The sequence below is a fragment of the Venturia canescens genome, chromosome 1 (genome assembly GCF_019457755.1).
Source record: "Venturia canescens isolate UGA chromosome 1, ASM1945775v1, whole genome shotgun sequence".
Lineage (NCBI taxonomy): Eukaryota > Metazoa > Arthropoda > Insecta > Hymenoptera > Ichneumonidae > Venturia > Venturia canescens.
In genome coordinates this window covers 34,735,488-34,749,614 of record NC_057421.1, presented here as the reverse complement: position 1 = coordinate 34,749,614, position 14,127 = coordinate 34,735,488, and the positions used below count along the sequence as shown (strand labels likewise).

The 14,127-nt window shown below is 37.9% G+C and overlaps 1 protein-coding gene across 3 annotated transcripts in view; it reads right to left on the bottom strand.

The window, feature by feature from the left end:
• The window catches only part of SNF4Agamma (SNF4/AMP-activated protein kinase gamma subunit), a 134,364-nt gene that overhangs the window by 22,971 nt on the left and 97,266 nt on the right, over positions 1 to 14,127 (bottom strand). For all 3 annotated transcript variants that reach the window (XM_043432247.1, XM_043432232.1, XM_043432240.1), the window contains one exon: positions 3,384 to 3,517. In XM_043432247.1, the coding sequence (XP_043288182.1) occupies positions 3,384 to 3,517 (134 nt within the window). The remainder of the gene's footprint in view (positions 1 to 3,383; positions 3,518 to 14,127) is intronic.

Below are 14,127 nucleotides of genomic sequence, written 5' to 3'. Positions count from 1 at the left end.
TTTTATGATGTTCGATTAACCGGTGGCGGCCATTTACCCTCAAACCTGGTTATTTGGAATCGTTAGAAAACGCGTCTCGGAGTTGTCCCACGAAACTCGCGAACAAAGGGGGAGTTCCGATGGAAACGTAAATACGTGCATGTTTTTTGCATAAAAGTATCGAACGATCAGGACTTGAAGAATCGGGAATGAAAAATAAGCTTGCATTATCTTGACGCGTTTCATTTTTCACAGCCTCAAATTTCCGTCAAGTAATAACGATAATTATTCCATAATCCCATTCCAGTGGTGCAAATACATGAGCCCAAACAGAACACAATGGTTTCGAAGCTGGTACGAAATATTTCGAGAAACGGAGCGTGTCTAAATTTCCATATCACAGTTATCGAAGCAAGTGATACGGGGTGCCTCGGGGTCCATGTAAACAATAAGCGACGTTCATTTGTACTGAGGATAATAGTACGATAATGAATGTGTAATGAACCTCCATCAGCCGATAGGAATTCCGTCGCCGATTCATGTTTCGTTAAATTTCGTAACGATTTCGTTATAAATCAAAGCTTCTATTATTTATACAAATGCTGTTGAAGAAACTGGGTGAGCAGCTTTTCAGTTCGTATGAGATCGCAGCGCATGAGATCGAGAAATCGAAAACATGTTTACTCTTTTTTATAGACCGAAAAAATTACCGGGAATCCGGAGAGGGAGAGGAGCATGTTCAATTATGACGAATTTTGATGTATTTACAAAAAATTCGTCATAATTGTAAATACGTAAAATGTTTTTTATGTATTTTTAGTAAACACATGAAAATTCTTGCTGTTGATGCGATCGTCCTGGCGCAGTGTAATCTTTAAGGTAGTTTCGCCTCGTGTACAATAACGAGGGACCGATTATGGATACATTGCATCCATCTTCGGATGCAGGCCAATAAATCATCCGGACTGCATTGACTGACATTGAAAAAATGCATTGAATTGAGGGAATAAGTAGCAGCTACAAAATCAAATATTCGGAAGTGTATTGAAGGTCTACGAGATTGAAAAGAAATAAAAATCCCGTGAGGCATAAATATTCATTGACGTGTAAAGTGACTATACCGAGTGGAAGAGCTCGCCTTCTTTCTCCATAGGAATGAGTATATCAAAGCTGATGAGTGCGCATGACACGATCGATTGCACCATGAAAATGCAACGACCTGCTTCGTTCCAGTGCCCTTAAACCACATGCCTTAGGCATGCACTTGCCCGTGAATGTTGCCCAGCGCCATGCGCTCGTTTTATAGTCACGTACCGATGAAATATCCGAAAGTACCGGGGAGTTCCCGACCTGCGCTCCATTCAGGACTAAAGGACTTTTCATGAATTGTTCATTCTTACGAAATACAAATTTTGCACGACTTGGTCTGATATTAAAGTTGATTAACGTATCGACTCATTCATGTTTTCAATGAAATAGAAAAAAAGATTTTTCTAACGTTTTTTTCATTTATGCACTTTAAGCTTTATTTTAATGGTAGTTTTGAATTTGGTTTTTTCTCAAATTTACTTCGCCAAATATTCATTGGGATGGAATTCCGGAACTTCACAAACGAGTGTAAAACCGGAACCATTATTGCATCATCTCCGAGACTATACGAACATTGTGCGTTCCATCCCTCGGAATGGATCCGTCAATTTTCCCGAACGTATCGATTTTTTACTTTTGGTGTTTCCTTTGAATTTTATTCTCAATAGATTGCAAAAAAAATTCGTTGAAAAACGTTCTGAAATGATTAATAATATTTCGAATCCAAGTACGTTTTCATGCCCATCAAGAAGATTTTTCTGAAATGTTGAGGTGGGACGTGAGAAACATTCGAGTTTCAGAAAAGTTTATTATCATTACTGAAATTCCTACCGACTGTTTTACCAACCGAATTATTGGGCGCAACGCAAGAACGGAAAGAAATCTGCTCGCATAGAATTCTCTTATTTTTCTTGATAGCTGCAACCGATAAAATCGAGTTCTATTTGAATCGTAGTTGGATTCAACCGAATCCGCTATTTATACCGATGATAATTTCAACTGTTCGCCTTACAGGCAGACGATAAAATGAATTTCTGTACGAATTTGGAAGCCTGTTTTACCAGGGTAATAAAATTGGTCGGTAAATTAATAGCGAAATTTTGCAACCGAATAACACGTTCGTAAGCCTTTCAATAGAGTTGATTCGAGAACTATAAATAAATATTGTACCCACTCCCCCACTACGTCCTAATCAGAGCTTGAACCCTTCAATTTGTCTCGGAACCGATGCGATTACAGGCGTCGATATTATTGACGGGGGCAAGCCCAGCGTTTTTTTTTCTTTTTATTTTCGCTTGTTTCTATCAACTTTTTACTCCCTGCAGTCTGAGATTATCAATAATCGAAAACGAAATATACCTCCGATATAATTTTCGTGGATTACGATCTTGTATTTCATAGACTTACAATTTGAACATGCATTTTGCACACTTTTTTGATTCAACACTTTCTAATCGAAAAAATTTATGTGAATTAACTAAAGGAGTGAAACCAAATATTTTCTTCAAAGAACTCGAAACATTTGTTTGTTTCTACTTAATTCACATACACTTTTATGATACATATATCTGAATATCGAGTAGTGAAGTATCTAAACGGTTTTGTTGAGAATGATAAATATTTTGTAAATCGATCATACTGGTCAGTTCAATATAACCCAAAATTTGTTTAAATGTATTATTATATTAGCCAACATGATTTTTGGAAAATAACAAATAGTTTTAATAGTCAAATCTTTTCTTCGTGTAGCTTAACTCAATCTTATCGATGGAGAACCAAATCAATTCTTTATACAAATGTCTACCTCGAAAGAAAGTTCAGTAAATTTGATGTGTAATTTAGTTAAACGGATTTGCTTATTTCTTAACTAACCAACTAAATTTCTGCCTGATCAAATAGTTGATTTTCTTTATTTCAATTGTTGGTACGAAAAACTTTTCTTGTATGTATTCCTAGTTTTCGAAAGCATTAAATAAGCGTCATTCATAATTAAATAAATGAATAGTTTACAGAAAGTGTATCGCATAAATTAATTATACATTGCTTCAAGTATAAATTATAGTTCAAAATAATGTTGCAACTATAAGAATGTGAACAACACTTCCAAAAAGCGAGTGTCAAAACGAATCGATCATTAAAAACTAGTGATTGAATCATTTTAATTGCAAATACGTAATGTGAAAAAACTCATTTTTTTGACACTCTAATTAATTTATCATTTTGAAAGGACTGAGTAAATATTGAAAAGGATCAAAGGAAACGAAAAATTTCTAAGAATGGAATGAAAATTGAATGAAGTGAAATCCGAAACTTACCCCTCGAGCGTCCCTGAATAATATGGCAGCATGCACTGGATCGAGACACGCATCCGATGCCCTGTGCGGTATCGCCGGTGTCCCAAGAGACAGTCTTCTCGTTCCTGGGTCCAACGAACCTCTTCTCAGTGCTCCTGCAATATTTAATTAATATATTTACTGTCGCGCGTCCGTGTCATACAAAATGAATTTGTAGTTTATGCTTTCCTAAATACATTTCACACATGTTTGTTTATTCAACGAGATTGGTTGGCGTCGAGCGTACTTTTTCGTTGTCCAGTGGATCATAGAATTGTGATCACGTACACTTTGCGCTTAATTAGCCATTCGCATGAATAGTTCGTTGTTTTCGTTCGACGTGTCCATAACCTTGAACGAAGCACTCGCTGATATTTTTTCATTCGTTTATCGTTCTCCTGTCACGAATACAATAAACGGATAATCTGATTGAAAACTTTTCTATGAGTATACAGTTGACAATTCACCGAAAGTCCTGCGTCATTTATTCATAACATTCGGTAAAGAATCAATTTGCATTCCATTTTTTTACGATCCATTATAATTGTTCGATCATCTAGAATTTATCGGTAAACTGGGATTCAGCGCGTTTCATTTTGTTATAAGGACCTCCACTGAAGATCTGTGATCTTGTGAAGCAAATTTTTAGGCCATTGCGACTGGAAAAACCTACGAATTTCCATATAATCCCGTTCATTTTTGTTTCTTATTTGCAGTCAAACAACATTTTCGTTCCGAAAAGTTTTTATTCGCAAACACATATTTGCAGAGTCTTAAAACTCTCAATTCCATTTAAATATTAAGTTTCTCTTAAAAATGCAGCGAAAATACTTGGAATTCACCATTTTCACGAGCTCCTCAAAAGCATAAATATTTACTAGAGCCTTATGCGCCAGAAATTCTCGTAACATGAAACGCGAAATCGGTAGGTATTGAAATACACTTCCGTAAGCATTTACTCGCATTTGTAAGGAGATGCCACCGTCGGAATTTATCGTTGTGTTTTCTATTCACGAATATTGTCTTTCAGATACTTCAAGAATTTCTAGCGAGCTTGTTCATTAAGTCTGAGATAACCTTTTTTGTTTTGTTATAAATTTGTTTTGCATTAATGTCCATTCGGTAATCGAGAAATAATGTCAAAATTTTCATTATTGGAAAAACGTTTCTCTCATCTGAATAAGAATGTGGCACTGTCAGTCTCGTAATGAATTTAATCAAATATTTATTGTTTCGAAGTTGACTTCCCTAAGACCATTGACGAAATTTTACCACTTGGCCTGACCAGATAATCGTACCTGCGGATGGATTCGTGGGAATAGTAATTCCACTACTTTGTATAAAATTTAGAACTTGATAGAAAATCTCGAGAATTGCCCAAAAATCTATTTCAAGAACTGATGCAACTACGAATTTATAGACCTGACGTGATCAGGAGACTGTCACGAAGCGAGTAAGCTCGGTCTCGATGTCCGATAATTGGACTAGCGAAAATTGAAAAATAATTTACTCAATGTCGACTGCAAAATTTCATCATAAAAACGTTCGTAGAGGCTGCACATTTTATGGAGTACTCACAGGCATCTCTCTATAAATAAAAGATTGCATTTGAAAAAGAGATTACATGAACGTGGCTCAACTGATTCGATAAACTGGATGAACAATTCTTCGCTCATATAAATGAAGCATAAGCTTTGGTGAATCATTATCATGTACTTTTTTTTAAATAGTTGGGCACTGTTTGAAGATGAGGACCAAAAACTATGAAACACTATAAAACTATCCGAAATCCTTCACGACTCCTGATGCAAGAGATATTTTTTCGGCACTTATAATTTTTCACCATCCTGTGCGAATGAGAATACTGAAGAATTAGACCGAACAACACCGCACCAAAGTTGTGCGTTGCCAATCAATGGGATCACCTCGAATCAGTGAGCTATTGAAAATGAACTAGTGAATAAGTAGAATACAGCGAATCTCGTGATATACACGAAGGCTGGTAAGCAGACTCAGGCCAAGGTGAGTGTAAAGTGTTTCGAGTAGAGAAGTGGCATCGTGGTTCATCAGAGACCACTGGCCTCCTGTACAAATCTGCATTAATAATGACGAGACTGAAGCGCGGTTGCTCGAGTGCGCCAGGATTAAAATAGATTATCGGTATACGAGAACTCGAGATCATTTGGCACTTCGTGACGATATCGCGTAGTTCGACCAAAATTTTCCGGGCACTATTCTTGTTTCAATATTTACCAAAACAAAGTAATAAAATGACGAAAATTTAATGCTATGATTTGATCGGTGTCTTTCGTTTCGGAGTTTCTCGTGAGAGTTCCTCGATATCGGCGATGGAAAATGATAAATTATTTCAGAGTTTTACAAGTTTTTTCTTTTATTGTAACAATTAAGAACTTATGCATAGCTTACGCTGCTAATATTGTTCCACATTTTTCTAATAAATGAAGATCCTTCAGGCACGGAGGCAATGATAGGATGAACGAACAACGAAATTGTGCGTTGTCGTTGCTTAACAATGAACCGGGATTCGCTCGAGTTTCATAACGAAAGATTGATAAATATTTTTAGGAGCTAGTAAGTCGATGAATTCGATCACACGAAGGATATTCTAATATTGAATAAACAAAATTTCAAATATTTCAACAAAAACAATAAAATCATGGATTGAAAATTTGTATAGAAAATAAGCGGTCCGAGTAGCGAGTTGACTTTTGGCAAACGTGGTTAGTGACGATTGCGTAATTCAAGCCGCCGGCAAGTTATAGCGGAGGAAACGTAACGTCAACAGGGGCAAACACATTTGCCAACGTCGAGAATCGCACTGAGCAGTAAAGTAGGTGAAAACCACGTGCCGGCGGACTGATTGCAGAATCGTTATAACTTTTATCCACTTACGTGCCCTGATACACGATTCTGAGCAAACGAGGATAGACATTTTAAAAAGATAAGTCTCTGTAGTTCGAGGACGAGTCTGTTGAGACGAAACTAACTTTTGTTAGGAATTAAACAGTATTATTGAAGCAACATGATCGCGGATATCCGCCAGAAAATTTATGTTGCAGCGTGTATTGTGAATACTTTCTGAATGTATTTATTGTCGAGTCGGTTGGCCACGAAATCATCTTTCCGAGGATGAAAATGAAATTTTATTCGACCGAGGACGAACGCTTGAGACACAAAATCTTCAATATTGCGAAACAACATTCGTAACTATAAATACTTCGCAATATTCATTACCCAAAATTTCGTGGCTAGAATTTTTGCTTACAAATTTATATTCATGCCTGCCTTACCAGCATCGTTACAATTACTAAAATCTTAAATATCTCGAAAAAAATCGTCAATTCGAAGCACAGTCCTGATTTACATTTCAATAGATCGTTTGCTCCACAGGCGGTACTGGAAAAATTAGTGAAATATGTACAAGGTTAAACAATTTAGGACAATTGATGACGGGCTGAAGCCGTCGACTAGTTCAAATAAATGTGCTAAATTAATCCAAACGAGCATTAATGAAAACGAAAGTTAAGAGGATTATTGCATCAAGCTCTGCCGAGTGTGCGTTGAAGTAGTGGGAAGAGTGAGAAGTAGATCAATGTGAATTCGTTTTCCGTTAATTCCGATATTCATTGATAGATCAGTGAAAAGTTCGCGACTGACGTGCGTCAAGCTTGAAGGACCATTCACGAGGATCAGGAACTTTTCACGAGTTCAAGGTTGAAATGATTATTATAAAAATAAGATAAGAGTGGTGTATAAAACGAAAAGAAAGTCCCGCGTGTGTTACCTTGACGAAGGATGCTTTCGTAGATTCTGTATGTGGTCTCGCAGTCGGGTTCGAGGATTGGGGGTTTCGAGGCTCCATCCAAGCTCTGGCTTCTGTTACGAAATTCCTCCTCCTTTTCTCTCGGCGTTTCCTGACATTCGCTCTGTCGTCTGATGTGTCCTAATCTCCTACCGAAGTATCTTATCATTTCGTGGATGCTGTGATGATGATGATGCTGCTTATCCGGTTCGCTGGTTGGGCTGGTCGACGTAGGAGTTGCAGCTCCACTGATGGAGCCAGGATTCGAGTGTTGAAGGATTCTGTGAGGATGTAGGTGCTGTTGTTGATGCTGTTGGTGTTGATAATGATGATGATGATGCTGGTGATTAGAGTAATGATGAAAATTCGTAACTTGATGAAGAGACTGAAGTGGGTGATGGTAATGTCCTGATGAGTGACCTCCGCTTCCATGAATGGTATGATAGACCGATTGATTGGTAGAGCTGTGGAGTGGATTTCCCGATCCATTATTCGATGAAGAAGAGCCGTGACTCGAACTGTATGAAGATCCGTACGAATACGTCGAACTAACCGATCCACGCGATGCCTGACGATCGTTGAGGTACAATTTCCCCTCTCTGCTCGTTTTTTGCAAACCCGCTAATTCAGCAATCAGCCTAACGTCCGCGTTGTAATTTTTGTTCTTGTGATTCCCCTCGGAAGGGTGCCCTTTGGCCTCGTGATTGTGCGAACTTGAGCCATGATGCGACAGGAGATGAGTTATCCCGTGCATCTTGGTTCAAGCCAGCTGATCAATCAGAGACTCGAGTCTTTGTATTTCAATCGCACAATACGTATTTTTGTGCTCGTCCAGTTATTTAGCGAAACGGGAAAACCCACTCCGGATTTGTGTCTCTTGCTCGATTACTCGTTTGATATTTTTTCGTTTTTTTTACCCAAAATAATATCTTTTTAACACTATTGAGATGCGTGTCACTTGATGCAGAATGGTCTGAAATTTGATAAGTGGATTTTTTTAAGTGGGAGTGATTTCTTCGAATTTTCGAATTATCATTGGCTGCAACGGTTCACTGCTGGATCTTCGCAATTTTAGGGGACTGCATCTAAAAGAATTTCTATCAAATTCATTTCTGCTGCTTTTAATGCACTAACATTAAATCTTATTGTCCACAATCGTTTCCTCGGTCACATATTACCATAGATTCCTTTAATTCGATTCGCATTGTTAATTAGATTCGCATTGGATTCGTTTAATCAAAGTTTAGGACTCTCGTTTGGACTTTTGTCGATGGGAATGAATTTATGCTTATGCTTGAAGCGACCATTGAAACCATTCATTCACAGGTCACTAATCGCATTACGACTTCTTTTATGTCCAATGGAAACCTCGAGTTGAAAGAACTTTCTGATCTAACATCCCAACTTTACACAAGAGCTATCAAAGTTTTCCGGACGAATAATACAAGGGAATCCTCTTGTGGCTACAGAGCTACGAGGCTTGGCATATTCTCATCAAGATCCAACTTCCTCAATATTGATCTGATTGTACGACGAGCTCAGACACTCTTCCTCGTCCGACTCGAAATTTTATGAAGAGTTTGTTATGATTCTACAATTCCCAACAGATGTAGGTCAATATAAAATGAAAACTTTCGATAAAGAAAAGTTCGTTGCAACCTTTAAAGATTAACGGTAACTTCGAAGACGGATGATAGTCAAATAAATGTCGCTGGAGTACAATCTATTAAGTTTTCCGAATTCTGTCATTAAAGTATACCCGATTATCATGAATAATCCCTGGCATCTGAAGGCAGAGTTTGCATATGCGAGTGGGAGTGAAGTTTTCGAAATAAAAGAGAAAATTAGCTGATTGAGAATCACAGTTTCCTGCAGAATTTTTCGACTGGAAAGTGCATAGGATGATTGCCACCATGAATGAGAAGCATCGTCCTGATTCCACGGCATCTGGGTCAACGAGGAGACCGAGTGGCGATTCGTGTCTGTGCAGCATCCACAGTCGAAATTGTGAAGGGGTAGTACGAGGTAGCGCGACTGATGAAACTGGAGCATATCGATCAGTTGGAGTGAGCGTTGTTCGACTGACGCTGCATTGTTCACCAACTTTAGGATGCGGATCGGTAGCACGTAACCATCCCATTCAACAAACGGTACAATTTACTCTTTTTCACGCCACGATAGTTCGAGCTAGTGGAAATCTCTATTTTTCAGTCGTAAAATCGTGTATCGGACTCCGATATCCTGATTGAAAACCACCTGAATACGAAATACAATAACAAGCGGGAGAATGACGTTGATTTTTTTTTCAAATTGATCCATTCCGATTAGTAATCTTCGACGAATTGTCGTTTTTGTTTCAAAATTTTTTCGAATGTTTCTCCAGTCGAAAAATCGTGGTTTATATCGCTCATCTTTCGTTATAGACGCGGAATGTTTTTTTTTTTTTTTTTTTTCATTTTGACCCTTCTAGGAAGGACTCACGGAAGGGTGAAGTTTCAGAGCACGTTTCTCTACTTTGTTTACAGTTTACTTTCATCAAACACACGTAAAATATTCAACACGAACTTTTTCCTCCCAGACAAAACTTGTTTGCATACTCTCCAAGGCGTGTAACTCGTCCAGTTTTTAAACAAAGCTAATTCAGTTCGGAGACTTCTATTTTTCTCTTTTCTACGGAAGAGGACAAAAAAATCGGAATAATGAAAATAAATAGGGCGAAGAATGAGAAAAAAACGACGACGGGATGGCAGAACTGAGACGCCAACGCCCAGCACGTTGCCAGGGATCGATCGCGTTCTTGATGAAAAAAGTAAAGTCGCCGAAGAAAGAAATAGTCTCTGTGCATTCGCACACGTAACTTGCTCAAAATTACTAAAAAAAGAGATCACGATACGCTGGAACATCAGAGACAAGCGAACTACTTGAGGTAAATTCGTGTCTATCCTCGTTTCGCACAGTTTTTTTTAGACACTAAGTTGCCTCTAGAAAAGTTCCGGGTCACACGAGACGAAAATACAGTAGAAATGTCTATAATTACTTCCAGCAAACGAAGGGGCGTAGGTGACGAAGTTCAAAATGGGGAGTGGCGAGGGTCAAATCCTTTTGTTTGTCCCTGGCTACCGAGTGTATTTCCGGGCTCTTCTCTAATAGTACTTTCCGAGTATCAAACTAAACTCGGTTCAAATAGGTCAACGATACTTTTACAGTGATTGGAGGACAGTGAATCAAAAGCAAATTGCCATGTAGACCGATTGTTTGTTTTGTCTCGAGGAAAATATCTTTGTGTGTATTCGTAGACACTTTTATCACGAGAGAGAGAACACTCGTGGGAGCTATTTTTTAAATATCTTCACATGAGATGCCTACTTCGGTGGTGATATTTTTATTGTGAATACTATTTTGATGGCACTGAAGTTTGCAACGTTTTTATTGAAAACAATACAAAAACCAACTTTTAATTCTTCAATTTTGTTTCCTGCCTAATTAACAACTCGTAGTTTTTCAACCTGCACAAATGATTTGTGAAATGAAAGTTTGAAGAATTACGAATGATTTTTTCTTCCATTTCGTTGGACTCGAACGTTGCAAACTTCAGCACCACCAATTTTGCTATATTCACGAGAAGTATGCCACTGAAGTTTGCAACCGAGTAAATGGCACTGAAGCACTGAAATTTCGAGTCCAATTAAATGAAAGAAAAACAAATTTGTAATTCTCGAATTTTTCTCCCTTCCTAATTTGCATTCGTAGTTTTCCAGTCTACACTAATGATTTGTGAAATAAAAAATCAGGCAACTACAAATGTTTTTCCCTTCGTTTCGTTGTACACGAACATTGCATAGAATAATCTTCGCGTTGATTCGTCACTACAATCATGAATATCAATACCTGCGAAGATATTGAGCTTTCTCAATCATACAATTCAACTGTTCCCTCTTCCCTGAATCGGGAAAACATTCGAAAGTATTCTAATTTAGCACTATGACGCTGAAGTTTTCAACGTATAGTCCAACGAAATGAACGAAAAAAAAAATTTGTAATTCACTAATTTTTTTATTTCACGAAGTATCGGCGCAGTATGAAAAACTACAAATTGCAAATTCGACAGGGAACAAAATTGGAAATTTACTGGAATTATTGAAAGGTTTTTTAAATAATTTCGGTGGACTCCAACGTTGCAAACTTCAGCGTCATTTTAGCACTTCAGTCGTGAGACTCGAGTGCTGCCTACTAAGGCTTGGGTAATTTAAGATAACATTGCAATACGTGAATGAATGAAGAAAATCGTAGTGGGAAAATAGGTGGTAGAAATGTGAAATTACCGAAAATTTGTTAGAGAATTTAGCGATGTTTATGCGCCCATCGAATGGGTAAAACAACCAAAAATTGCATTTGCGTAGTTACTGAAAAAGCATTTGCTCGAACATTTCTTTCCAATGACGCTGAAGTTTCCAACGTTGGAGTCCAACGAAATGATCGAAAAAAATTCTCTAATAATTCCAGTAATTCTCCTATTTTGTTCACTGCCAAATTTGCGATTCGTAGTTTTTCAAGCTACACCAACGATTCGTGAAATAAAAAATTGGTGAATTACAAACGTTTTTTTCGTTCATTTCATTGGACTCCAACGTTGGATACTTCAGCGTCGTTCTTTCCAACGAGCACAAAGTATTGCCCGCGAAAGATTGTAGAATAAATTTTATCCTTCTCATCTTACAAACACGAAAAGCTGCGTCAACGTTAAGCGGCTCTCATGACCGGAAGCGCATGAAATTACGATTGTTTCGTATTATCGACACAGAAGTCTCGAGAAGCGTAATTGGAAACCGCTTTAGGAGCCTTGAGATGCGATATCGTATTTAAGATGTCCTGCATTCCTCCACTGAACCGTGTGCTTATTATTCTTCGTTGAATATGCAGTGGTTCCATAACTCATATTTTGCCGTAGCAACGATTGTTATTTCGCACTTCCATGGAACGAGACTTCGGGACTGTAGAGCCAGAAGAGCTAAAACGTTTTCTATTTTTTTGCGAAGGCAGCAGAAATGGAATTACCGTTTTATAGCATAATAAATAAAAATGTTTAGAAGCTTTTTCGAACGTAAACGAATGGTATCGACTAAGATTGCTCTCTTTAAAAAAACGATCGATAAAATCCCACACAGCTTGCTTCATCAAATATTTATTCCAACGAACTATTTCTCGTTCGCACGTTTCAGAGGTGAGAGCAGACGTTAAATTTTAAATTCTTGAAATTCGAGTTTACATTACGTCCAGTTAGTTTAATATGACGGAGTTCTAGAATTTGGATCAGTGAAGGAGCACAAAACGACCACAGAAGCAACGTCTTCTATGGCTCATTCTGTACGATCGGACAACCACACACGAGGAAATATACATTCAACCTACGCAGAGCGGGGCGTTATGTGGCATCTATGGGAACAATAACGAAAACTCGACAATTGTTGTACGAGCATTGTTGAGGGATGTGTCGTGTGTTATACAACCGAGAGGAACCAGCAGTATAAATTCGTCTGCTTTTGATACAGTACATGGGAAACTCAAGGTCAAATTGAAATTTGGTTATTTCATTGGTTGAAAAAGTTTGCTTCTACTGGACCAAATCGTCTTATGATTGTCATCATTTTTACGTAAATGAGCCAATGAATGTGTGACGTTTAAAGAATTCTTCCTAGGAAGGGAGCCAGTAGCAATCCACGAAATGTACTCATTTTGGTATCATCATTCTTTTTTACTAATTACATTATCCGAGAGTCTTTTAATTTGACGAATAATTGTTTATTGTGGACATTTTTTTCTAGGTTCGAATTGATCGAGTTATCGTACATTCATTGCGTAATTGCATGTGCGTAAGTGAAATGGTAAAGGATAGTGCCTCGTTTCTAATCCCAGCTGGCATGGAATGTCTTATGGGTCACGTTAACGACTTGATGTAGGTTTGATTGTCAAAAGATTCGTTATATGATTCTACAGGTACGATAGCAGCTCTAACCCAAAGTGTTCTCGTCATCCAGAGGTGAAAAAAAACATCGAGATTTCTTTTAAAATAGTTTTGTTATCTACCTACACATTTTTTTATATTTCTCGAAACAAACTACGTAGGAATGGAGTTTTTTTTCGCGTGTTCCTTTCTGCCTCCTTTTGTTGTGCATGTGTGTTTTTACACTCCCACGCGTACCGGAATGAATCGTGACGTGCCATTGGTTAAGACACGAAACAGTGGAAATAAATTTGTGTTTAAAAAATAAATGATGTTTCATGAAAGACCTCTACCATTCTCACCATTATGTTGCCTTTCATTGTGTTACGTCCCCGTAGAAGATTTTGAATTGGCAGGGGGTATATGCAACACGGTATTGACTCTTCTTTCGGGTCAAGACACTCAAGTCCTTTACCCAGGGACGAGAGCCACGTCGATTGAGTATGGGAGAGCAAGAATGATATTTCCTTTTTGCGAGTTAGGTTGATTTAGACCCCGATGGCATGCAGGTGATGAACCCTCTGGGGGGTGACGATGTGGTTTGTTGGAATAAAAGTGTACTCACAGGGTTTTTCCTTGGTGGGTTAATCGATGTTACTCTTTATTGGAAGGTACTGGTTGTTCCCTCTTATATTTGCTTTACAATGGTCCGGGTCGAAGCGTCGTCGTAGGTTTCGAGCAGTTACAAATGCTCGCTCCGAGATAGGTTACAATATTTATAATTATATTTATTGTAATTTTAATTGAAATTTCCGCTTTGGTTGAGTCTGAGATATTGAGTGAGCTTACTTTTCGAAAATTTTCTAAGTTCAACTTTGGATAAGAGCCGATGAGAAATTCTGACTAAGTCCTTTTCTTTAATTTATTCGCGGGCGTGGTAACAAAGACTAATTGGATCTTTC